This window comes from Desarmillaria tabescens, assembly GCF_030435595.1.
Source record: "Desarmillaria tabescens strain CCBAS 213 chromosome Unknown EV420scaffold_28, whole genome shotgun sequence".
Classification (NCBI taxonomy): domain Eukaryota; kingdom Fungi; phylum Basidiomycota; class Agaricomycetes; order Agaricales; family Physalacriaceae; genus Desarmillaria; species Desarmillaria tabescens.
The window spans coordinates 267434-291702 of NW_026848327.1; the positions used below are offsets into that span (position 1 = coordinate 267434).

Sequence of the window (24269 nt, forward strand, 5' to 3'; positions counted from 1 at the left end):
CCTCCTTTTGTGACGCATCTTGATGGGCTTTTCACGTCCATACGATTCTTAGAAAGGAAGTGTCCCGGCTATGAAGGAAAAACCTCCTCAGGCTCCGCCGGACCAAATTAGCTCTGTTACACCGTACACGCACTGTCCCGTTCGTTGACGAAATTCACACTCCTGCTCCTGCTCCGACTCCTGCTGAGGCTCAGCCTGAGACTTTCCTGTGTGCCTGTTAGAGCCTTCGCGATTAGGAACAGCCAGTTTTTCCTGGACGAAGCTGACGAGATGAGTGCTATGGAACTCGTAAGGTGTCCAAGGAGGTGAAATGATAGGTGAGTATTACAAAATTGCCCGTAATCACCATTTTGACGCGTTATCTAGCTGGCTTCTAATTGGTATCAACGGCGTCGTGAGTTGAAGTGTCACCTCCAGGATGTTGGTGGTACATATACGGCTTTTCATGGATTAGGGTAGCTGGAATAATAAGTCCATCTGTGATACCCCATCTTCTTCTTCGCTTGACGAGCAGACATCTCCCCTCGGTCACCATCTTGTCCGATCTTTTAACATTGGCCTTGATATCGATGTTTTGTTCTATAACCCACCAGTCTATTCTCTCAGCTGTCAGTATTAGACCGCGTCACCACCTTTGTCGATCTCAGCATCTACGTGATGGGTAATGAAGAACCAATGACGCAAACAAGGATGGGTCGACTCAGATGTGTTGCGCAACGCCCAGCCTTCGAAAATATACCAATTATCAGGAAAGATAACTGCCTGTAGAAGAGATCGGAGTTATGGGGTACGTGTTGTAGTGTCCCTTCCCTCACTTTTCTACTAGATGCCTTATTTCCAGGGGCAACTTTCTTCCATCCTATATGAACATGCTGCTGGTTCTTGTCTCTATACGAGTTGCAAAAGCTGGTGCCCCTCCGAAGACTTTTACCGGAACTCAAGTATCTAGGATGCGCCAGCATCGTAACGATCGCAACTTGCATTGAAAATTTCCTGCCCTTTTCCTGTTGATTCTGGAGCAAGATCTGATCAGGATCCATGCCATGACAGAACAGGCTCGGGTTGGTTGGTGCTGAGATCTCACCTCGCTAGTTATCTTCATTCTCTTCCTAGAGCGGCTTCCCTGATCCTAATTCAACAGAACATATATCTGAGAAGCTCGCAGTTTGTGATAGAGCACGTCGCACTTGCGAGTTGAAAATGGCAATGTACACGATGGTTCATTAAATCGCCGAACACAGTTGGTATGTAAAGTTCGTGGTTCGACTTGATATCGATGATCATCCTCGCAGCAGCCAATGAGCATGGTCATGGGCTGCACCCTTTATAACGGTAGGGTCGGTATGTGTTATTCTCTTAACCCACTACCCCGTTGCACTTACTTTGCTTCATGGCAACTCAGGCAGATATTCCACCAGATCTTATCGACGACGACAAAGTTTTCATGTTTCAAATTCTCGATGCTACTCTGAACTCCGGAATTCTCCTCGCGTTATTGCATGGTGGGCAACGATGTCTAGCACCTTAACATGTAAGTGTTAACTGATGACAGGCATATACACTGGCATTTTTGCTGTTACGTTGTGGAATATATGTGAGCCAGGAACAATCTATACTACGACAGTCAGGCTGACGTGAGTGGCACAGTCATCAACAAATGCTGGCCGATCCGACGAGCGTTGGTTGTTGTTATTATTCTCCTCCATACTCTTACTACTGTCAATCTCGCTGTCCAATGGTCATTTATATGCTCCGCATTCATCGAAAACGGACAAAGTTTTTGGACTGTATACTACAAGCTTGACAGTGTGAACCAAGCAGTCTCTTTCGAGTCGGGTATTCCATCCTCTATGAGTACCATTGTCGCAGACTCATATATTGTGTGTGCTACTTCACTGGTGATTATCCATGTCAGCTTACCATCTATTTGACTCTAGATTTGGTGCTGTTGGATGGTTTGGGGACGGCGGTGGCTTATTGTTCTGCTTCCAATCCTTTCCTTAATTTTCGCAACTGGTAAAGTGTCCGATCTCATCTATCCTTTTCATATATCCAACTTTATGTGTAGTGTCAAAAAGCATTGAGACATATCATGTGTACTCCAGTGGATCGAGTTCAGTATTCCTGACACTCTACTTATCTTCCATCCTGGCAACGACATTATGGTGCACGCTGCTCATAATCTTCCGCATTTTGACTGTTACCGGGGTTAGACATGGAGTAGGTGGCCAACTGAGAGTTTTTCGCCGTTTTATCGAAGTGCTAGTGGAATCCTCGGCTCTCTATTCGATAGTTCTGATCCTATATTTGGCTTTCTACATTCGTATTGATTTTGGATGGTATTACCTTGATAAAATAGTCGGCATTATGAAGGTGTGTTCACTATCTTAGACTCCTTTGTCGTTTATCAAACACCTCATGTAGGGAGTTGCACCCACCCTCCTTGTTGGCAGGGCAGTGGCAGGACACACACGCCCAACCGAAGAACATGATGACAGTGCGACAGTGTCGACCCTTCGTTTCCAAATGGCTTCCCAATCTTCTCAACCTTCGCAACCTTCCACTTCAAGCATTCAGGAATCCACCATGCAGAGCGCAGTCCTTGAAGTGGACATTGAAGCTCAACGGGAGTGGTCAGATGAGCTCGTGGTAGTTGTTGAAAGGACGCAATAGAGCTCATGACGAGCGTCTGAAAGTTGGGGTGAGACTTTGGATTCAATTTAGCCTGTCATTTATTGTTCATGCTACCCTTTTTGACTCTCGTACTCCCTACTACTTTATTTTTCGATCAACTATAGGGTATTTAAACCTCCGTATTCTTTCCTTCCCTCAGTAGGATCTCACAATACTTCAGAAAGTACGTCGTCAAGTTGTCGCAATCATCAACGAGGACATCGAGAATCGTCGGAACATAATGCAGGAGTGAAAGGAAATAAGTAGGCGTCAGAAATAGGAGTTAACTCAGAAGGTGTCGTAGTGAACATCCTTTCTCCCAGATTTTAAGTTCTTGGAGAGGCATCACCTATCGAGTGGAGCGCCATAGAACTTTCTTTGGACAGATACTTGGCGTCAACGTTCAACCATCGAATGAGGACAAAATCAGTGCTAGGAGGGTAAAACGATAGTATTAAGTGGGATTTGCAAGGTGGAGTCGAGGACCTCAAGCCCGGGCCCTATCTCTAGCAGCATTACGTTCATAATGTTCTGATCGCCCAGGGTCGAAGACGACAAGTACATGCAGATGTAAATTTAACTGCTGCTGTTCTGGTACACGCGCGACATAATATATAACTCTGAGTGCTCTGGGAGAAGACCCTCCATTGCCGGCGGCTGAAGCTTGGAATATGCGAGATGACCAAGGATGCTGAAGCTTACCGATGGCTTTCAAGAGCGTCGGGTCGTATTCATTGTCCTCCTTCAATACCGCGGCAAGGAGAGTTATTAGGTGAGTATTCACCCCACTGCCTGCAGGAACGTCTGTAGATGCAGCCATGCCCGTGTTAGTATCCATGCTACCAGTGGTGCTGAGGAGTCAAAGCTTGATTGGAGCAACCAAGCCAGAAATAATGTCGGAGCCTACGGTAGGCAGTATGCATACGCTTTCCGAGTCGGAAGCGCCTTCAGATATCCGCTGTCTCTATGAAGTGAACGCGTTGTGTACGTTTTTATTCCCAACAGGACCTGACCTGAAGGACAATCGTTAGCGCCAATCACCAGTACATGCACAACAAGAAGAAACACTTCGTGTCGAATACTTTGACTTATAACTTAAAAGGTGATTATTTTAACCACATTTACCGGACTTCGCAAAGGCGACGCGTTTGATAAAGAGGGACAAAGTCATTCACAGCGCCTGCCCACACGACGTTGACTATAGCCGCTCAGACAAACGTTCACCAGATATCATCGACGATCATATAGCTCAACTATCATAATCGTTGGTATGTCGACGTAGAATCCAGTCTGACGAATATCCTTGCAACACTGATCCCAAAAAAATGCTATTGTGCTCCAACAACCTTTTCACAGGGCTTCGACCTGCAACCCATATGCCGCCTTGATGATATCCGCCGCCCTCTCCGCCACAGCATACACTGAAGCAGACGTATGCGCCGCCGGCAACCTAGGAATCACACTCGCATCCACAACCCTCAACCCATTCACGCCCTTAACCTTTAAATCTGGATCCACCACACCCCAGTCGGCCCCCTCTGGCGACATGCTTGCTGTACTGACAGGGTGGAAGAACGACACAGCATTTTCGCGGATGAACTCCTCAATCTCTTCGTCAGTTGTCGCGTTGTTGTTGAGCGACCCGAGGATGTAACCTTCCCATGCAGGACCACTGAAGAATCGTCGAGCTGCCTTGATGGATTCCCGTACGATGAGGATATCGACAGGGGCAGTGAGGAGGGCGGGGTCAACGAGAGGTTCAGAGAAGGGGTTGGAGGAATTAATGGAGACTGATCCTCGTGAAGCCGGCGATACACATGCCGTTGGGACGTTGATGTAGTTTCCACTTGCTCTGACACTGGATAATCCATTCTATAGAACGATTAGAATGAGCATATGCACTTGTAGGACGTGCCATACCTGGAATAGGAACTCGTAATGTGCCGTCAAGGGACCCGATGAAGGATCGGAATAGTTCTCAAACACAGTCGAGTTGTCTGGGAGACGAAGCCAAGCGGCATGATTCTCCGACGTGTCTGTAAGTAGCCCCGTCTTGTTCTCAGTCCATTCCGCTATCCATTCGTTCAAGAGAGTCTCGTTTCTGAGGACGGTGTCGTATGTGTCGGTCGAGTTCACGATAAAGGTCGTGCTGACTCCGATGTGGTCCGTAAGGTTCTTCCCTACAGATGGAAGCGACAAGATGGTAGTTATACCGAGAGGTTCGAGCAGTTCGGGGTCTCCAATTCCAGAATGAAGAAGGATGGTCGGAGTCATAACGGACCCAGCAGAGAGAATTATCTCATTTTTGGCAGTGAGATTTTTAAGCGACCCTAGATAAAAAGATATTAGACGCTGGCCAACATTGATACGTATACACACATACCATCAGCAGGATCCAGTACCTCCACGGATCTCAAGTCCAGCGTACCATCCACAGCAGGCACTACGCGAGACACTCGAGCATGCAATAGTACGTCTATGTTCTCCCTACCCTCACTCTCAGCGCGGAGTAAGTGCGCTTTCGCACTGGATCGCTGTCCACCATCGACGAGCGTCTGAACCCATCCTATACCTATGTGTTCGCCAGAGTTCATATCCACACGGTATGGGAACTCTGCTAGTTCCTGAGTAGTGTTTATGACGCGTCCATCAAAGGGGTAGGGATATCCTGGAAGACTGACACCAATCACGCCATCGGTACCATGGAAGGCGGGCAGGTATTCGCCAGTGGTGTTATGCCCGTCGCGAGGAATCGTATTGAATTTCTCACCCTGAAAAAGGTGTTAGTATAAATCATATGATGAGTTGGAGCCATACCTTCTTGAAGTATGGCAGCATACTGTCCCATGACCAGCCCTCATCTCCCGAAAGCTCGGCCCATTTGTCGATGTCGTCTGTGGAGCCACGAGTGTATACTAAGCAGTCTACAAACCGGATTACTCGACGACTTTGCGTATGATTAAGTATGTCACTCACTAACGGCACTCGAACCACCCAAACCAATGCCCAGAGGGTATGGAATACTTCTGCCATTGAGCTCTTCTTGTGGAACGGTCGTATAGTTCCAATCGTAAGCCGTATTTGGCGTCAGCGTCGTGCAGAACAGCGGTATAGCAAGAGCGGGATCCACCGCAGGGTCGTTTTCACCCCCAGCCTCGAGCAATAACACGCTGACCGTAGAATCTTCGCTCAGTCTGTCGGCCACTGTGCTTCCGCCAGGACCGCCTACAGCCGTTCCATTCGTCAGTACGAGCTGCATATGGCATAATAAAGGGTGCTTGTACCTCCGACGACCACGAAATCGTATGCATCAAGACCTTTGAGGTCAGCAAAGTTGTTCAAGAATCTCGCACTGGCGCTCAAGGTGAGTAGCGAGAGCAAAAAGAAGCGCATGTTTGGCAGGTACTGGTTCTCTCACGGAGGGTTCTTATATTTCAGATGTCGAAACATGTGCTTCCCTTCGAAGGTTCGTCCCATGGCATAAATATCCGTGTAAGGTGATGGCCGTCATTGTAGCCGAAAGGTAAATAAAGCAATGAAGGGCCGTAAAGAGCGCGACAATTTCAGTGACGTGAAAGGGGAACGATAGCTACTGGTAGTAGGAAGCCAAGAGCTCACACGTGGCTTGCTACCTCATGCATCAACGGCGCCGGACCGCCTACCGACGATGCTACAAGTCTAACCGTCTAAGTAAACATAATAGAACCATTATAGCGAGCCATCAGATGTTGCGGAGAAAAGCAGGGCTTCCTCAAGTATAAACGCGAAGAATAGAAAACACTTCTAACAAAGGATGAAACTGAGTATTTTCGGGTCTGTGCGACGGCGAGGTGCTCAAATAAACAGGTGTGAGCATCCGTGGCATTCAAGATCCAACTCCCGATAGCCATCATTGGTCAGCAGAAATGACATTCCATCGACTCCGTACTGCTCTTCTCGTTCATCTACTTGGCTGCCTGGCCCTCAATACCATCGGCCAAGGTGATCATCATAATTCACCCTGGTCATGGGTACTATCCCGGATCTCACCCTCCGTGCAGGTGCGAGGGTGGTTCGCAAGACAAAGTGGGCACATCATGTCACTTCCCTTCTGGGTGTCGTCCCGCATCTTGCGTCTAACAAGAACAAGAGGGCGGGAAAAGCTAATGTCATGATATTAGTATATTTTACTAAGCGTCAAGACGTTTGTTCACCCAGTCATTACGAGTCGCGAATATTACATAAGACCAAACAGACGGAGCGTTCAGTGACATGGCGGTACGTCCTTGGTCGGCTCAGACTCTCCAATCCGTCCTTGGCCCGTACCCGACGCTTACAATGGGCTTTATGATAAGCGGTATGCGGAGTAGCGTCGTTGCAATGACAGAGGATATGTAAAGTGCCACCGAAACTCAATAACATGTCTGAGAACTTTGCGTTTGGCATGTATATTGCATCACATCTCGACTGCGCTCGACTGCGGCAGGTCTGTCGGAAAAAAAAGGGTGCTTTTAAAACACGAAACGATGTACAGTTCCGGAAAGTAGAAGGGAAATTGGAAGAAGAACGACCTGGAGCCGCATCTCGATTCATATAAGAACAAGCTTGGTAAAGACGACCAATAGGCGACCTGGTCAAGTCTCCGAGGACTCCGATGAGGATGCATTTGACACCCAATCTATCCGTTCACAACCAGAACATATCGCCGCTTCCTTGGAAACTTCGAGTTTCAGATACGCCGTCCAAAAGATTTGACCATTGCCGATGAATCCGGAACGCAAGTCTGACTATGGCTGTCACAGCTATCGCGCGTCTGATAGGCGGAGACTGCCTCAGATTTGCGAGTGTTCATTCAGGTCTGATATTGGTGTAAAAATGCCTCGCAGACGTCCCGCAAGGTGATATGTCTGTATATGTGCTTATTCACAGCGACCATGTCAGGGAAACAAGTTGCGTTTGGTATGGGAGAGCACACCGGGTAACAAAAAGATGATTCTGTGTGGCCTAGTGTTCGATTTCGGAAAGAATATACATTTCCTCATCAAGGATGTCTGAGCGCAGCAGTAAGAAAATAGAACGTATTAACGGAATAACAGACATACTACAGCGACCCTCGGCTCATAGAGTACACCGTTGAGTTGTCGTCCTTGAGAACTCACTCAAGTAAAGCAGCGACGCAAAAGGCCCCACAACGAAACAGGAGTTGGACAGGTCTTTGGATACTACAGATACATCCTGGTCTTGGCTATGAGGAATATCAACAAGGCGACAAGAACCAGAACATACTCACCGCCACTGTGGCAGGTCATCATTCCGCGCCTGCTTCATATCAACACCTGATCCACCTAATGCAATGTCCGAAGTCACCGGGAACGACGCAACATCATTGATGTCTCCCGCTCTTGTTTCTTTCAGTGTCCCATCTGTGACGGTCGACTACGATAGCAGAGCCAGGGTTCCTTGTACTCGGACCATCCGAGTTTGAAACTGACGCGCCATTCCCAAACGATATGTAAGGCGTAATTATTGATGATTATCGAGGAGAACAGTATAAAAAATGGCGGTGATCATGATGGTCGTGCAGAAGACAGTCCAGCGGAAATGCCCGAAAAAGTAGCTGTCCAAATATAGTGGCAATCACCGCCGAAGTCAGTAGTACTAGTAATGAAGTACTGCACTTATGAATCAGCAGAATTTCGGTAGTATAATTCGTCTTTCCGTGTAAACGGTTAGATCCTAATATGGGTGTCATCACGAGGGATCAAGTGAGTTGAGGAACGGTGTACACGAAAAATGAACGCGATGATAGGGTGAACCAGTATCTAAGGTGTATTACAAGTATAGTATTTATAGATGTGATAGGATCTAGTGGTACAGCTATAAGAACAGATGGTGTAGCTGGTACCAACCTGAACGATTGATAGATAGACAACGATTATGAGAAATTTGATACAGAAACAGAGAAGAGCGACTCGGACCGCTTTACTACGACAGTCACGGGGTGCTTCTGTGTAAAAGTACCAAGGCCGGCTACTCAACAACCCAAGCCCTAGCTCACCCACTACTAAAGTCCTGACAAGTCTTCGGTGTTCCCAAAGTCACAGAGTGAGGAATTCCCGAACTTAAGAAAGGTCACCATGCTGCCCTGTGATCGAGTGGACATGCTCCGAGGCCTCAGGCACATCAGGTCCAGCAAAGAATGTAGGAGAGGGTTCCTAAATATAAATCAGTTTGTTTTAGTGTAGGGCGACGAGAAAGAGTCAGAGTGAGATTAGTTTACCCTTACATCGCTCTCGCGCTGGGCTTCGAGGTCACCATTAGGAACTAGACTCATCGGTATATCTTCCTGAGAGCTCGTCTGACTGTGTTCTTGCGACTGTGACCGAATTGAAACTGATGCCATCACGCTTCCTTGCCAGGAATCATCTTGGCGGGCACGACGTCCGACCGTGATACGTCCTACGAGGAGTGTCGGAGCGATTCCCTGCACAATCATGTTAGTAAGCATTACCATAGTTTAATTTTATCAACTCGCCTTCGTGATAGCAGTTATGACGTCAAAATAATATTGTCCCCAACTGACACGGATAGTGAAAGCCAAATATAGGATCAGAGATAGGGAATAAAGGGCTGAGGATTCAACCAGCACTTCAATAAAACGATGATAAACTCTCAGTTGACCCTCTGCTCCTCGTCTAACTCCGGCAATAGTCAATATGCGGTAAATGATGAACAAGTTACATGATAATGTTGTCGCCAGGTTGAAGGATAAATAGAGCATAAGGAAAATGTCCATGAGTGCGAGTGCATTGGCGTATTCGTAATATATCCCTGTGATTCTTGATACTACATAAAATGTTGGGCATTACTATGAGTATGAAGAGAGTAGATAGGACCAGACGCCATACCGATCACAGAAACTAAGGAAAATATTGGAAGCAGAACAACAAGCCAGCGCTGTCCCCAAACCATCCAGCAGCACCAAATCTAGAGTCAAAACGATGGTGAGATGATGTGGATAATCTCTAGCAGAGTTATACACACCACATATAAGTCTGCGAGAATGGTACTCATAGATGCTGTGATACCTGTCTCCCAATAGTAGGCTGCCTGGGCACTTTCAAGGGTCGAAAACACAGTCCAAAAACTTTGCCCGTTGTCGATGAATGCAGAGCGCATTAATGACCATCTGGCAGCAAAAGTGATGGTAGTTAGAGCATGGAGGAAAATAACGACAACAACCAAAGTCCATCAAATTGGCCAACATTTATTGATAACTGTACCATTTACTTCAGCTTGGATGCTAAGGTGTAGCCGTGGTGATACTCCTGACTCACAGATATTCCACAGTGTAGTAACAAGAATGCCAGTGTATATGCCTGCCATCAGTCAACTCTTACAGTCAAGCTGCTAATGTCGTTACCCACCATGCAATAGCGCATAGAGAATTACGGAGTTCAGATTAACATCGAGAGATTGAAACAAGCTGGTCCTGCCGTCGCTGGTAAGATCTGGTGGGATATCTGTCTGAGTCGCCATGGGGGAAAGCAAGAGCAATCGGGTAGTGGTTGATGAGAAGAGCATATATCAAACCCCCATTATTATATAAAGGGCCCTAGAAGTCTGTCGGGGTTGGGTGGGATGATCACTGTCATCCTTGGTTCTATTCATCAAAGCCAGGAGGATTCCCTTGAACTCCTCGAAGTGTTCTACAGCTTTATCGTAGCCATATAAGGACGAATGTGAGCGGTGTACAAGTGATCAAGAGAGGAGGCACTGCCAGCACCAAAACTAAAACTGCATGTATTGCGAGTATAGGTGCAGTCAGAGCACCACTGGTTCGGCGCAGTTTGTGGTACAGCATCACGATAGAAAGATGAACAAGATCAAGATTCAATGAGAGACTTCAATACACTTGATCAAGGACTGTATGAGAATGAGAACGATATGCCAGTCGGAAGCTGGCTAGGCAAGTTTGAGTCCAATTGCAAGGATCCGTTTATGTCGAATCTCAAACATGAGTAAATAAAACCATTTTCTACCACCATCACGATGGGGGTAAAGGGCTTATCTTCTTTTTCTACTCAGTACAGCAGTCGAGCCTAAATTGAAGGCACATTCAATGCTTCTGCCATTTATTTCGCACTCCAATAATTTGTAGCATGTACAGGTCTCATAGCAAGATCAACAATGGTGCGCTGACATGAGCCCCTTCCCCTAGCCACCATTTTTTCACCTTGAATACCCATCTCGCCCATGGCTAACGAATGCTCCGCCAGTGAGTGACTTCGTGCTCGTCTCCTTGGAGATGCCAGGAACACAGGATGGGAGGATTGGACATCCTGTAGGCCCCGACGGACAAAAATGACGTCTCTCCGTTATCCTTCATCGCAGTTTCACAATTCTTCACCGTTGTGCAGAACCATGTCCGACGTGACAACAGTGAACAGGCCTGTCCCCAGAACACTGGGACCTCCTTCCCTATGACCCAGATCTCCCTCTTACTCGTGGAAACGTGTTTCGCAAGCAAGCTTTGCTCTGCACGAAGTATTTCGCCATCCATTCACCATGTTAAGCCCTCTCTAGTCTCTAGGAATGGCGATCCGCAGGAGTGGCGACAAAAAGTCATAGGGCAGAGTTCAATGTATGTTTACGACAGGAAATCTATTGAGTCTCATCAAAATGACACTCTGGGCATCTCTGCATGCAAAGACTGGATTCGTTTGATCACCTTTGATGTTATACACTTGATGATATCGACTCGTCGTGCTCACAAAATACTACATATTTTTGCGTATCACCTATTTCCAGGTCTCCTCGGGCCATGCAAGCAAAATTCAGAATATTCGTCAGGGTCGGTCATCGAGGTCGTGCAGAGGTAGCGAGGTCGCACAGAGAAACACACCTTCACAATGGCAGCTGTAACATCCACATAATACACTCCCAGATTGTTTTGAATAATGAATGTTAGAGTCAGGATCAGAGATATTGAATATAGAGCTGAAGATTCCACCAGCACTTCAATGAAATGGTGATAGACTCTCGATCGACCCTCTGCTTCATGCCTCACTCCAGTAACCGTCAAAATGTGATAGATGATGAACGAGGTACACCATAACGTCGTTGCGAGGATGAAAGACATATAGAGTATTTGGAATTTTTGAGTGGATCCATTCAGGTCGAAGTACTGGTAATATACTTCAATGGTTTTTGATACTATACGGAAATTTGGATATATGAAGAAAATGAGTCATATTAGATGCCCTACCTGTTGCGGAAATTAGGGAAAGTACGGGAAGCACAACAACGAGCCAGCGCCGTCCCCAAATCCTCCAGCAATACCAAATCTAGATTTGAAACAATGGTGAACTGATTGTATAATCACCAGTATATTCGCACACACCATATACAAGTCTGCGAGGACGGTACTCATGGACGCTGCAATGCTTATCACCAAAAAGGTTGCTTCCGTGTTACCGTTAAGCTTCAAAAATATGGGAAAAAAACTTTGCCCATAGTCGATGAATGCAGCAGCAACATCGATAGTAACCAGAGCGTAGAGGAGAATGACAACAGCGACCATGGCTCGGATCGGCCAACATTTGTTGATGACTGCGCCAAATTCAGCTTAGATGTCGAAGTGGAGATGCTCATGGCTCACATATATTCCACAACATAACAGCAAAAATGCCGGTGTATATGCGTGTCATTAGTCAACGCCTGCATGCAAAGTACTGAACGTCGTTGCCCACCGTGCAATAGGGCATAGAGAATTCCAGAGTTCAGATTTGGTTCAGATTGGCATCGAGATACTGATGTATACTATAAGCTTTGTCATCATCAGTAAGATGTACCGGAATGTCTCCTTGAGTTGCCATGGGGCAAAACAAGAGAAACGAAAGTAGTGGCTTATGATACCAAACCCCCCCTTATATAGAGGGGACACTAGAAGCCCGTCAAGGTTAGAAAAGACGATTAATATTGCCGTTAGTTCTATGACAACAGAAAATTGTCCTTGAGCGCTCCGCGACTTCATTGCGGCTCTAAGATCGACGGCGTATAAGTGATCAACAAATGAGGCGCTGCCGGTGCCAGAGCTAAGACCGCGTGTGGCCATGTGGTAGATCAGCGTGACTCCAAGAGAGATGGCGATGCAAATTCCAAGTTTATCGATCATAGATTATATAAATAAAATCAGGGACTGTAAGATAGAGGCCTGTTAGTATCATGGTGGAATTTGAGACAAGTTGGGGACATGGATGCGCAGCGTTTACAAGTGGTCAAACCTTAGTCTCAAACACGCGCAAATAAATTCATTTCTTCTCCTATAGCCCCTTAGTTGTTTCTACCAATACTTCGTCTCGCCTCAGGGCTAAAAGCTATGTCTGCCAGTGAGCGATCCTCTTATTTGATTTTGCTTCCAGACGTTAAGAGCGAAGGATAGGAAGGAAGAGAAATACACATCGTGTAGGGGAAGAGTCTGAGTCCCGGGTCCCTCTTCCACGTTCGCTCTCGTTGCAGTTCCTGTATTCGCCATGTCAAGTCTCTTGTGGTCCCTACAGATAGCAGTCCACAGGAGCAGCGACAAATCATGGGACGTGGATAGGGAATGGCTTTCTTGGCGTCTCTGCATGCGAAGTCGCGAGGATTACATCAATCCGATTGTCATTACACACTTGGTCATGTCGATTCTAATATACTCGCAGCTGGACGCGTATCGTATGTTCATCAGCTCGGCTAAGCGAAGTTCGGAATATCCGTCCGAGTCGACAATCGAGGTTGCAGGGTAGTAACGTGCCAAAAATAGGATGTGGAGATTTAAGAACAGCTTACCACATCCTTGGACCTTCGCTTTCCACACCATCGTCCCACAGAAGGCGCCTGTCCTCTGTTAATAAAGTTTTGCTTCGTTACGGAAGCAACGGTCAGACAGATGTCCTTTATAGCGCTCGACGTGTGACTTCAGCTGATAATCGAGGCTGAAGATCTACTCCATTATGTAGAGGCATGTATATTAATCTATTGTAAATTGTACTAAGTTTAAGCACAACAAAAACGACGCAATGATACAACTGTCGAAGACTCCGAGCCCCTTGTATGTAGAAACGGCCTACAGAGATATGGTAAGATGTCAGGGCTATGATAAGGAAAGATAAGTATCGTGTATACAAGTCCCGATGTTTGCTGTCGATAATCGCCGAAGACCAGGAAGAAAAACGTGAGGGAGTTTTGTATACAGCGTGCCATTGGGTGTTTCTATCCTTTTCAAGGCTACATCCTCATCGACTTGGAGTCGCAGCCTCGTCCACCACGGAAGAATTGCGGCTGGCATCCTGACGTAAGGGGCTAAATGGTTGTAAAGGAGCGAGGTGAGGCGAAGACATCACGTTCTCCAGAGCAGCATCAGTATTTGGGTGGGCATGATCGACCACAACAGAGACGGAGTGAGATGTTAGAGAAGGTTCCTAAGAAGCGAAAATCTTGTTTCAGCCCGGAAAGGGGAGGCAATGGAAGCAAATTAATTCACCCTGACAGAAATCTCGCGTTGGGCCTCAAGGTCACCGTCAAGAACTAGACTTGTCAATCTATCTTCTTGGGAGCTTGTTCGACTATGCTCCTGCTCCTCCCTAATTGAAGCTGATGCCATCACACTTCCCCGCCAGGAATCATCTGGGCGGGCTCGATGTCCAGTCGTGAAGCGTCCCACGAGGAGCGTCGGAGCGATTCCCTACAAATTGTTTAGGAAATGAGAATGGGAGCGAGTTTCATCGACGCACCTTTGCATTAACAGCTATGACATCAAAGTAAACTTCTCCCCAATTGTCACGAATAGTGAAAGCCAAATATAGGATGAGAGATATTGAATAGAGAGCTGAGGATTCTACCAGTACTTCAATGAAATGGTGATACACTCCCAGTCGACCCTCTGCTCTACGCCTAACCCCAGTAACAGTCAATATACGATAGATAATGAGCAAGGTACAGGATAAGGTCGTCGCCAGACTGAAGGATATATAGAGAATAAGAAAGGTGTCCATGGATGCGGGCACTTTGGCGTATTCATAATATACCGCAATGATTCTGGATACTGCAGGAGAGGTTTAGTGATATGAGCATGATAAGAGTAGGCAGGACCAGACGCCATACCAGTCGCGGAAACGAGGGAAAATATAGGAAGCAAAACGACAAGCCAGCGTCGTCCCCAGATGACCCAGCACCACCAAATCTAGAGACGAATGAATGATGAGCTGATATGGATAATCCACAACAGGATCGCACACACTATATATAAGTCTGCAAAAACAGTACCAATAGACGCTGTGATACCCATCTCCAAAGAGACTGCTTGAGCCGGAACGGTAAGGTTCATGTATATAGTCCAAAAACTTTGCCCGTTTTCGATGAATGCAGAACGTATAGCTGACCAGTTGGCAGAAAAACTGATGGTAGTCAGAATATAGAGGAGAATGATAACAACAATCATCGCTCGTCGAATCGGCCAATGTTTGTTGATGACTGTCCCGTTTATTTCAGCTTGGATAGTTAGTAAAGATGCACCTTTCTCACAAATATTCCACAATGTGATGGCAAGAATGCCGGTGTATATCCCTGTCATCTGTCAACACCGACATGTCAAGGCACCGAACGTTGTCGCCCACCATGCAATAGCGCGTAGAAAATTAAGGGGCTCAGGTTAGCGTCGAGCAATTGAAAGAATAAAGCTTTGTCGTCGTCAGTAAGATCTTGTGGAATATCTACCCAAATCATCATGAGTGAAAGCTGGAGCCAAGGGTAGTGTCGATGAGGATAACATACCAAACCCCTCATTATATACAGGGCGTCAGAAGTTCGTCAATTATCGTCTTCAGTTCTATGACAACACCAAAACCAGAAAATTTCCCATGAGCTCCTTGAAGTGTTTTACGATATAAATATCACAGCTGTACGAGGATCAATGTCGGTGGTGCAACGGTGGTGTATAAAAATGAGGTACCGCGGGCGCCCGAGCTAAGACCTCAAGTATCAGAGCACCGCATTCAACGCAGTTTACTGCACTGCATCACGATAGGAAGGAAGGAAGGAAGTTTAAAGATCAAAAAAAAACAGCCCAAGAGAGACCTGAGCGCAAATTCTGAATCAGTTGGTCAAGGAAAGCACGAGAACAATACCTTATATTACCTTGCCTGTCAATGTCTCTGTGGGTCTACGAATGCCGCTTACAAAGGATACCAAGTAACGTGATGTTGCGGCAATCTCCGTATCAGACTTTTTTTTTAGAACAAGTAAACTAGTTACATAATATCTACTAAGATGCGGTGGCAGCTGAGGCCTAGGACCGGTGCTCAGGCCCAGGCCTCAGGCTTCTTTCTCCCTCTTACCTGGTCCCTTCGTTCAGTAATCTATTTCCCAAACTCAGACGTGTCGAATATCAGACATTGGTGATGTGCGCTATCGCATCGAGATTCGAGAGCTAGCGGCATCGACATGTCGGCCCTTTCCCCTAGCCATCACTTTATCGCCTCTAACATCCTCTCCCCCCGCGGCTAACGAACGCTGCTGCCAGCGAGTAATTTCGTGCTCATCTCCTTGGACATGTCTAGTAGAATGGGAGGAGGAGGAATCGACATCCTGTACGACCCGACGGACAAAAGTGAGTCCCCCTTCGTCTTTCCGTCATCCTTCGTCGCAGTTTTACTATTGTTCACTGTTGTGCAGAGCCATGTCCTCGGATGCGTCAACAACGGGCAGCCCTGTCCCCAGAACGCAGGGCCTCCTTCCCTCCTTCCCAGATCTCCCTCTTGCTCGTGAAAACGTGTTTCGCAAGCCAGCTTTGCTCTGCACGAAATATTTCACCCTTCATTCGCCATGTTACGCCCTCTATGGTCTCTATGAACGGCGATCCGTAGGAGTGGCGACAAAAAGTCGTAGAACAGAGTTTGTATGTTTGCGAGGGGAAATCTACTGTTTCGTCAAAATGACACTTTGGACATCTCTGCGCGCAAAGACTCGACTCGTTTGATGTTATACCCCTGATCATGTCGTCTCGTCATGGTGTCATCGGCTATGTAAGAAAAATTCAGAATATTCGGCCATAGAGGTCGCACGAAGGTAGCCAACCTGAAAAAGGACGTAGATATCAAGGAACAGCTAACTATACTGCAAGATCCCTCGCCTCCCACGCCCAAAAGAGTGTCAACAAAGGTTGCTTCCTTGACAAAGCGAACGAGTTTCTCATAGGTTGTTCAACGGGTATACTAACTAAGCTTCAATTGTGAGGCGTTTTGGTAGAATCAGTGCAAATGATCAAAGCTAAAGCTAAGCGCTGAAGATCTACTCCATTGCGTAGAGAGTGAGCTATGCGTATGTCTATTATTGCTGTTTGCAAAAATGTTGGCGCAACTGCCTTTTTGGGCTCGATCGTTTTTTTTGTCCGTCAAGTCATAATATCACTTTCCAGTCATATCTTCTCCATTTCCCTATCAAATTACATCGAATTTTGTATGTGTGTGATCACCTCATTATTTCTGAGATGCAAGCCCCAATTTTGAAGTCTCGCGAGCAAATTTTGAGTTTCTCAAATTTCGGCATGTGTAACTGACATTTTCATCACTGCGAGAGGAGGTGACCAGATGTGAACATATGGTAAGCTGCGATATATTTCTGGTATCATTTCTGAGGTGCATGCAATGGAATTGGAGTTGTGGTGATACCCTATCGTTCCTTTAGGATGTCAGGGTCCCGGTCAAAAACATGCAACTCTTGATTTAACACCGCAATGATTTTTCTGGCACCAAAGATGCAGTTGTGCATCTCGCTTTGTATGAATACATTGGATTTCTCCTTTGGACCGTCCTCGTAGCATCCGTCGTTGGCAAGATACAGCTGAAAAGTTGATCTGAGCCCTCACAGCAAGCCGGAATTTTCGAATTGACTAAATTAAAATTATGACTACACTAGCACCTCAGGAACTTCGTGAAATGTCGAAATATATCTTATTTCAAGCCAATATCTAATGTATTGACTGAGCTACAGCTGAAAAGTCCTTCGCACAAAAGCGACCGAGCCTTAAAAAGGCAGTTGCGCCAACATTTTTGCAAACAGCAATAAAGATACAACGCAACGAAAACAATACAGTAGCACAAAGGTGTCCGAGACTCCGAGTCAGTCGTATGTAGAAACGACCCACAGATATATGGTAAAATGTCGAGGCTACAATAAGAGTAGATAAGCTATGGCATATATAGGTAACTACTGTGTATGAAAATAGTCGGAAGAAGAAAGAAGTGGGATAGTTTTGTATACAACGCCATCGAAAGTTTCAAGGCTACATCTTCATCGACTCGTCGCTGCCGCCTCATCCCCTACGGTGGAACCGAGGACGGCATCCTCAGAAGGGGATAAACTGTCGTGAAGGTGCGAGTGATCCCCGAGGTGAGACGAGGACATCGTGCCCTCCGGAGAAACGTCAGAGTTTGGGCGGGTCTGGTCGGCCACAACAGAGACAGAGACAGGGCGAAGCGTTAGAGAAAGTTCCTAGGACGTGAAAATCTTGTTTGAGTTCGGGACGGAGAGGAGAAGCAAATTAGTTCACCCTGAGAGGGATATCGCGCTGAGCTTCCAGGTCACCATCAAGCATCGACCTCGTCCAGTCATCTTCCTGGAAGGTCGCCCGACTGTGACCTTGCGACTCCGACATAATCGAAACTGACGCCATCACGCTTCCTTGCCAGGAATCATCGGGGCGAGCACGGTGTCCGGCCGTGACGCGTCCTACGAGCAGTGTTGGAGCGATTCCCTACCCAAGGTGTTGAATAAGCGACGAGGTATCTAAGATCATGGACATAACCTCGCGATGGAAGCTATGGCATCAAGGTAGTATTGCCCGAAATGGTCATGAGTGGCGAGAGCCAGGTATAGGATGAGAGATGTCGAGTAAAGAGCTGAGGATTGAACGAGTACTTCAATGAAACAATGGTAAAATCTCAGTCGGCCCTCTGCTCCGCGGCCAATCCCGGCAACAGTCAAAATACGGTAGATAATGAGCAAGGTGCACCATAATGTGGTCACTAGAGTGAGAGCGGTATAGGGTGTTAGGAAATCGCCGGAGGACCCATTACTGTATTGATGATACACTGCCAGGATTTTTGATGCTACACATAGAATTGCGCATTAATATAAAAGAAGAGAGCAGATCAGACAGTTTACCGGTGGCGGAAATCAAAGATATGATTGGAAGCAGAACGACAAGCCAGTGCCGTCCCCAAACCATCCAACAGCACCAAATCTATAGTCAAAACGATGAGAGATATGTGGATAATTGCCAGCAGTGCCACACATACCATATACAAGTCTGAGAGAATCGTACCAATGGAGGCCGAAATACCCATCACCCAAGATACAATCCGGTCCCCAGCGACAAAGCCGAGATATGCAGTCCACAAATGTTGCCCATTTACGATAAACGAGGAGCGCGTAGATGACCAAGTACCAGCAAAATTGATGGTAGTCAGAGCGTGGAGAATAATAATAACAACTATCAAGGCTCGTCGAATGGGCCAACGTTTATTGATGACTGTGTTTCATGTCAACTTGGTCATCATGGTAGAGATGCTCCTGACTCACAGATATTCCACAACGTAAGAGCGATAATACCAGTGTATATGCCTATGTTCCTCATTGGTCAGCACGTACATATAAAGACACATAACCACGGGGCGCACCATGCAATAATGCGTATAAGATCTCTGTGTTCAACTGAGCGTCAAGATATTGAAACAGGAAATCTATGTTCTCGTCGGTAAGATCTGGTGGAATATCTGCCTGAGGCATGGGGAAAGCGAGGGCAACAAGGTCGTGGGTGATGGGAATAACGTACCAAGCTTCCTGTTATATCGAGGATACCAGAAGTCCGTCAAGGTTGGAAATGACGATCACTATCATCAATCCTATAACGGCGTCAAAGTCAGAAAAGTTCCCTTGAACCCCTCGTTGCCCAAGTGTTGACATTGTCGTATCCATATGAAGACGAATCGGCGGATGAGTGATCAACAGAGGCTCTGCCGGCGTCAGGACCAAGACCGCATGCATTGCGAGCATAAGCGTAGTTGGACCACCGCATTCAACACGGGATTGCGTCCACTACATCACGAAATAAAGATGAACAAGATTAGCAGGAATCAGCGCGACTCCAAGAGAGGCTGCAATGCACTGTTGATCAAGGATCCAGTCGCAACAGAAATCAAGTTTAAGGATTCTATAAGAGCAATCAGGCATCTGTTGGTATCGTGGCGGAATCGAAGGCAGGCAATGAGGCAGTAGGCTCAACATGCGCAAACAAAATCCCTCCGTCTTCCTCTCCTCCTCGCGGATACATCACTTGAACCTAGGTTGAAGGTACGTTCGACGTCCTTCATTTTGTTCACATTCTAACGACTTCCATAGGGTAGGCGTACGGCCGTAGCAGGATCAACAACGGACGTTCGTTTACCAGCGCATCCCCTGGGGCTCACTTGCTATCGGCTTTCCTCTTGCACGAAGACACCATTGCCGATCGCAGAACTATCAAGACATGATGTGGACGCAGAAATCGAAGATCGCATTTCACGGTACTGAGACACACCCACAAGCCAGCCCTTTCCTGGCCGCTATATTATTGCCTCCAATACCCATTTCGCCCTATGGCTGACAAACGCTCCCGCCAGTGAGGGATTTCGTGTTCGTTTTCATGAAGATGCAGGGAGAACAGGATGGGAGGAGAGGAAATGGACATCCTGTAGGGTATGGATGAAAGGGATGTTCTCCTCCAAATTCCTCTCTATCTCTCCGTTTCCCTTCGCCGCGGTTCCTGCATATCTTATTTCACACTGAATTCGCCGTGTTGCCGTCCCTGTAGTCACCATGTAGGGCAGTCCACAGGAATGCGACAAAGCGTTACGGGGCCGTAGGCAGGGACTGTGTTTGCGAAGGGAGATCGACCAGGTCCAGTTGTACAAATCGCTGTCTGGACGTCTGTGCGTGCAAGGAGTTGAATCGATTTGTTTGTCATTTCACACTTGATCATGTTGACTCTTCGTGCTCGCAAATCAATGCGCTTTTTCGCGTTTCGCCTGTTGTAGGCCCCCTCAACTATATAAGCAAAGTTCGGAATATCCCTCAGAGTGTCAGAGTCGGCCATCGAGGTTGCAGTCGTGAAAATCAAAGAGCAGCCATACATCACCACGCTATCGTTCTGGAAGATTTTAAACAAAGGTTTACTTCTGCCTTGAGGCAAAAGTTGGACAGATGACCGAGTTTTTGATAGGTCATTCGATGTGTATCTCTAACTTCGATTATGAAGCATCTTGGTAGAATTGCGTGTGGATAATCAATTAATCAAGGCTGAGGCTGAGGCCTAACGTTCTAAAAATATATGGTAAAATGTCAGGGCTACAAACATAAAAGTAGATGGACTATTGTATGCAAATATCGATAATTAGTCTGTGGAACGAGATAATCGTCAAAGATCAAGAAAAACCTGGGGGAGTTTTGTGTACAGCGAGCCACCGGATTCTGTATTTTTCAAGGCTGCATCTTCACCAACTCGAAACTGCTGCCTCGTCCACTATGGTAGAACCGCGAGTGACAACCTCACTCGTCTGGTTATAGCTGTCGTGAAAGAGTGAATGATTCCCGAGGCGAGGTGAGGATGTGACATTCTCCGGCGAAACGTCAGTGTTACTGTTAGGTCGGCTATGGTCGGCCACGACACAGACAGAGCGAAGTGTTGGAGAAGCTTCCTAAGTAAAAAGCCTGTTTCAGTTCGGGATGCGTAGGCAATAGAAACAGATTCGTTCACCCTAAGAGAAATCTCGCGCTGAGACTCGAGGACATCGAGCATTGGACTTGTCGGCTCGTCTTCCTGGAAGCTAATCCGACTACGATCTTGCGACTGCGACCTAATCGAGGCTGACGCCATCACGCTTCCCTGCCAGGAATCATCTGGGCGGGCCCGGTGTCCTGCCGTGATACGTCCTATCAGAAGCGTTGGAGCAATTACCTGCACAAAACATTTCAATGGATGACGGGGAGTAAACGGTTTTGAATGCACCTTAGAGATGCCAACTATGACATCAAGGTAATACATACCCAAATTACTGCGACTTGCGAAAGCCAAATAAAGGATCAGAGATACTGAGTACAGAGTTGACGATTCAACTAGCACTTCAATGAAATAGCGATAAGCTCTGAACCGGCCCTCTGTTCCATGCCTAACTCCGGCAACAGTCGTAATGCGGTAAATGATGAGTGTGGTACACCATAAGGTCGTCAACAGAATAAGGGATACATAAACCGTAACGAATGCGCCAGCAGATCTGCTGACGTATTGGTGATACACTTCTAAGAATTTTGAGACTACATAGGAGATTAAGTATGAGATGAAGAAAGTATGTGGCGTTAAACACTTTACCAACCGCGAAAACTAAGGAAAGTATTGGAAGCAGGATCACAAGCCAGCGCCGCCCCCAAACCATCCAGCAAAACCAAATCTAGAGTTGAAATGATGGTAAGCTAGTGCAGAGAATCCCCGATGTCGTGTACATACTATGCATAAATCTGTGACAATAGTACTGATGATGGCTGTGATACCCGTCTCCCAATAGATTGCTTCCAAGTCGGCTATCTCAACGAACTTTGAAAAAACGGTATAGAAGTTTTGTCCGTTTCCAACGAATGCGGAGCTCGTAAATGACCAAGTGGTAGCAAAATTGACAGTAATCAGGGCGTGAAGGAGAATGATTATAACAACTAAAGCGCGTCGGATTGGCCAGCATTTGTTGATGACTGCAGATTCGATATCGGTATGGGTATCAAGAGAGAGATGTTCCAGGCTCACATATATTCCACAACGTGACAGTAAGAATGCCGGTATATATGCCTATGTGTCTTGTTGGTTACTACCCGTATACTTAAGGGACCGAATGACGTTGCTCACCATACAATAGTGCGTAGAGAATTTTCGAGTTCAGATAAGCGTCGAGGAATCGAAACATCATCGCTCTGCCGCCGGCAGTAAGATCGGATGGTATTCCTACCGAGGCCACCATAGCGGAGGGACAAGAATGACGAGGTAGTAGTTCATAGGAATCAAACACGCCAAATCCCTCATTATATAGAAGGCACTACAAGTCCGTCGATGTGGGAAAAGATGATCACTGTGAGTTATCTTGAGTTCTATAACAACACCGAGGCGGTGGACTCCTTGACGTAAAAAGTGTTTGGCGACCTCAACGTAGCAGCATCGTGTATGAATGACCAACAACGCAGGCGCTGCGCGAAGCACGATTGCATCAGAATTAAGACGACACAAGTTGTGGGTGTAACCGCCGAGTCAGAGCGTTGGATTTGGTGCAGGATTCTGTCGGCTGCGGTACTATATCAAGACAGAAGGGATGATGCATAGCTTCTAGGAAAGGGATCAGCGTGAGATCGCAACGCAACCTCCAGAAACATGGATCTTGATTCCGTTTTTTCAAGTATTCGTAAGCGCCTCGATATGCAGTCCTTCATAGTCTCTAATGCGAGCCACATTTGGTGTGGCTCTAGATCAAGTGACAAAAAGATGAACAAAGTCTGGGAGAATAATCAGCGGATCCTCCGTAGGAGATCTCGGCACAACTTCCGGTCTGTCGATCACAAATAATTGCTTGTTTCCGCGAACGAAACGATGGTAGTACCAGGAGATCGTTGTGGTAGGGGGTTGAGAAGTATAGGCCGAGAATATCTCTGGCGTTATGCTATAGATACTATCGCAGTTTGATGATGATCACACTAAGGATTGTTGTATTCGTTCAACCTATTAACAGAAAAAGAAGCTTGAAACCGAATGGCTCTTATCACGGGCATGACGGAGTAAACGCACTGTGAACATATCAGGGACAACTTGTAGAAACACGGATCATATAGACGCACCTCGACTCCCACAATGATTCCGCTTGACTTCTTCATTAAGCTGTGTCTCCTTTGTTCGTGAATAGCGCTGTGTCCCTATCGCACCTATCCTGCTTTTCTCCGATCCGAGATGCGTATTCTTCGTCGTCATCGATACAGGCAGCGCATACAACAAGATGGACTTGGGCACGACCTGGCATCCCTCGATGTCGTGACAAGCAGAGACAGAGGTGTCAAGCGATCTGACACATGGGCATCGTCAACATGGTAGGTAATCCCGCTAGCTGTATCATGCGACGGCCGCTGGTGCCAGGTGGTGAGTACAGCGGTATTCTATGTTTCCGGGTATAGTAGAGAAATAGAATCGCATTGCTCGATGCACGAGACCCAGTACTTTCAGAGGCAAGCTCGAAAGCGTAGCCACTGCGAATCAGGCCTGTGACCTGTCATCACCAGGACGTCGACAACGATGACAAGAGGAACGATTGTGCTGGAAAGACCTCGCTAGGAGAGCCTGAGAACGAGAGGTGATACGCACTGATGGCTTAGGTGAACACCGCATCTCTCCACGTCGCTTTCAACCCATTAATCCTTGACCACCTTGAAGCATTTCGCCGCCCTTCCAAAGAATTGTGAAAGAAGTATTCTTTGCGATCCAATAGTGACCTATTTTCTTGAATATAGCCTAC

The 24269-nt window shown here is 46.8% G+C and overlaps 7 protein-coding genes across 7 annotated transcripts; 1 reads left to right on the top strand and 6 right to left on the bottom strand.

Moving 5' to 3' along the window:
* The first annotated feature begins 1239 nt into the window (after positions 1–1239).
* On the top strand, positions 1240–2917 carry EV420DRAFT_616076 (uncharacterized protein). Its single transcript, XM_060482800.1, has 7 exons — positions 1240–1341; positions 1403–1502; positions 1553–1594; positions 1648–1880; positions 1938–2016; positions 2069–2373; positions 2425–2917. The coding sequence occupies exons 2-7, from the start codon at positions 1445–1447 to the stop codon at positions 2671–2673; spliced, it is 966 nt and encodes a 321-aa protein (XP_060328417.1). The 5' UTR covers positions 1240–1341; positions 1403–1444; the 3' UTR covers positions 2674–2917.
* An 877-nt stretch (positions 2918–3794) lies between these two features.
* On the bottom strand, positions 3795–6380 carry EV420DRAFT_615984 (uncharacterized protein). The gene is made up of 6 exons (XM_060482799.1): positions 5958–6380; positions 5650–5898; positions 5491–5597; positions 5057–5444; positions 4594–5003; positions 3795–4545 (listed from the first exon to the last, which is right to left on the bottom strand). Exons 1-6 carry the CDS (start codon positions 6064–6066, stop codon positions 4024–4026), a joined length of 1785 nt encoding a protein of 594 aa, XP_060328418.1. The 5' UTR covers positions 6067–6380; the 3' UTR covers positions 3795–4023.
* A 2394-nt stretch (positions 6381–8774) lies between these two features.
* On the bottom strand, positions 8775–10191 carry EV420DRAFT_1481753 (uncharacterized protein; the record flags this gene model as incomplete). Its single annotated transcript, XM_060469809.1, has 8 exons — positions 8775–8867; positions 8933–9136; positions 9236–9498; positions 9561–9639; positions 9697–9841; positions 9943–9955; positions 9990–10031; positions 10080–10191. 8 exons carry the CDS (start codon positions 10189–10191, stop codon positions 8775–8777), a joined length of 951 nt encoding a protein of 316 aa, XP_060328419.1.
* A 499-nt stretch (positions 10192–10690) lies between these two features.
* Positions 10691–12577, bottom strand: EV420DRAFT_1749593 (uncharacterized protein). Its single transcript, XM_060480293.1, has 6 exons — positions 12314–12577; positions 12056–12264; positions 11921–11999; positions 11558–11868; positions 11384–11432; positions 10691–11190 (listed from the first exon to the last, which is right to left on the bottom strand). Exons 1-6 carry the CDS (start codon positions 12360–12362, stop codon positions 10913–10915), a joined length of 975 nt encoding a protein of 324 aa, XP_060328420.1. The 5' UTR covers positions 12363–12577; the 3' UTR covers positions 10691–10912.
* A 960-nt stretch (positions 12578–13537) lies between these two features.
* EV420DRAFT_616255 (uncharacterized protein) lies at positions 13538–15510 on the bottom strand. Its single transcript, XM_060482801.1, has 7 exons — positions 15469–15510; positions 15220–15407; positions 14936–15168; positions 14800–14878; positions 14430–14740; positions 14180–14380; positions 13538–14117 (listed from the first exon to the last, which is right to left on the bottom strand). Exons 2-7 carry the CDS (start codon positions 15266–15268, stop codon positions 13932–13934), a joined length of 1059 nt encoding a protein of 352 aa, XP_060328421.1. The 5' UTR covers positions 15269–15407; positions 15469–15510; the 3' UTR covers positions 13538–13931.
* Positions 15511–18094: 2584 nt separating this feature from the next.
* Positions 18095–19576, bottom strand: EV420DRAFT_616322 (uncharacterized protein). Its single transcript, XM_060482802.1, has 6 exons — positions 19374–19576; positions 19276–19317; positions 18993–19225; positions 18859–18937; positions 18245–18803; positions 18095–18186 (listed from the first exon to the last, which is right to left on the bottom strand). Exons 1-5 carry the CDS (start codon positions 19480–19482, stop codon positions 18487–18489), a joined length of 780 nt encoding a protein of 259 aa, XP_060328422.1. The 5' UTR covers positions 19483–19576; the 3' UTR covers positions 18095–18186; positions 18245–18486.
* A 1648-nt stretch (positions 19577–21224) lies between these two features.
* EV420DRAFT_1481757 (uncharacterized protein) lies at positions 21225–22736 on the bottom strand (the record flags this gene model as incomplete). The annotated part of the gene is made up of 7 exons (XM_060469810.1): positions 21225–21428; positions 21488–21688; positions 21740–21753; positions 21778–22044; positions 22100–22178; positions 22235–22473; positions 22625–22736. The coding sequence occupies 7 exons, from the start codon at positions 22734–22736 to the stop codon at positions 21225–21227; spliced, it is 1116 nt and encodes a 371-aa protein (XP_060328423.1).
* Positions 22737–24269: the final 1533 nt, after the last annotated feature.

Coding starts and splice junctions, on each gene's coding strand:
- EV420DRAFT_616076 (XM_060482800.1), top strand. CDS start 1,445: ATGTTTCAAATTCTCGATGCTACTCTGAACTCCGGAATTCTCCTCGCG. Junction 1,881..1,937: donor TTGTCGCAGACTCATATATT/GTGTGTGCTACT, acceptor ATTTGACTCTAG/ATTTGGTGCTGTTGGATGGT. Junction 2,374..2,424: donor AAATAGTCGGCATTATGAAG/GTGTGTTCACTA, acceptor CACCTCATGTAG/GGAGTTGCACCCACCCTCCT.
- EV420DRAFT_615984 (XM_060482799.1), bottom strand. CDS start 6,066: ATGCGCTTCTTTTTGCTCTCGCTACTCACCTTGAGCGCCAGTGCGAGA. Junction 5,899..5,957: donor CGATTTCGTGGTCGTCGGAG/GTACAAGCACCC, acceptor GAACGGCTGTAG/GCGGTCCTGGCGGAAGCACA. Junction 5,004..5,056: donor GGTACTGGATCCTGCTGATG/GTATGTGTGTAT, acceptor CTTTTTATCTAG/GGTCGCTTAAAAATCTCACT.
- EV420DRAFT_1749593 (XM_060480293.1), bottom strand. CDS start 12,362: ATGACACGCATATACACCGGCATTTTTGCTGTTATGTTGTGGAATATA. Junction 11,869..11,920: donor TTCCCTAATTTCCGCAACAG/GTAGGGCATCTA, acceptor ATTTCCGTATAG/TATCAAAAACCATTGAAGTA. Junction 11,433..11,557: donor TTACAGCTGCCATTGTGAAG/GTGTGTTTCTCT, acceptor AAAAATATGTAG/TATTTTGTGAGCACGACGAG.
- EV420DRAFT_616255 (XM_060482801.1), bottom strand. CDS start 15,268: ATGACAGGGATATACACCGGCATTCTTGCCATCACATTGTGGAATATT. Junction 14,381..14,429: donor TCATAGCTGTTAATGCAAAG/GTGCGTCGATGA, acceptor AACAATTTGTAG/GGAATCGCTCCGACGCTCCT. Junction 14,118..14,179: donor AACGCGAGATTTCTGTCAGG/GTGAATTAATTT, acceptor TTCGCTTCTTAG/GAACCTTCTCTAACATCTCA.
- EV420DRAFT_616322 (XM_060482802.1), bottom strand. CDS start 19,482: ATGCCTCAGGCAGATATTCCACCAGATCTTACCGACGAGAACATAGAT. Junction 19,226..19,275: donor TCTTACGTTGTGGAATATCT/GTGAGTCAGGAG, acceptor CATGAAACACAG/TCATCAATAAACGTTGGCCC. Junction 18,938..18,992: donor TTCTCTCAGACTTGTATATG/GTATGTGTGGCA, acceptor TTTTGACTATAG/ATTTGGTGCTGTTGGATGGT.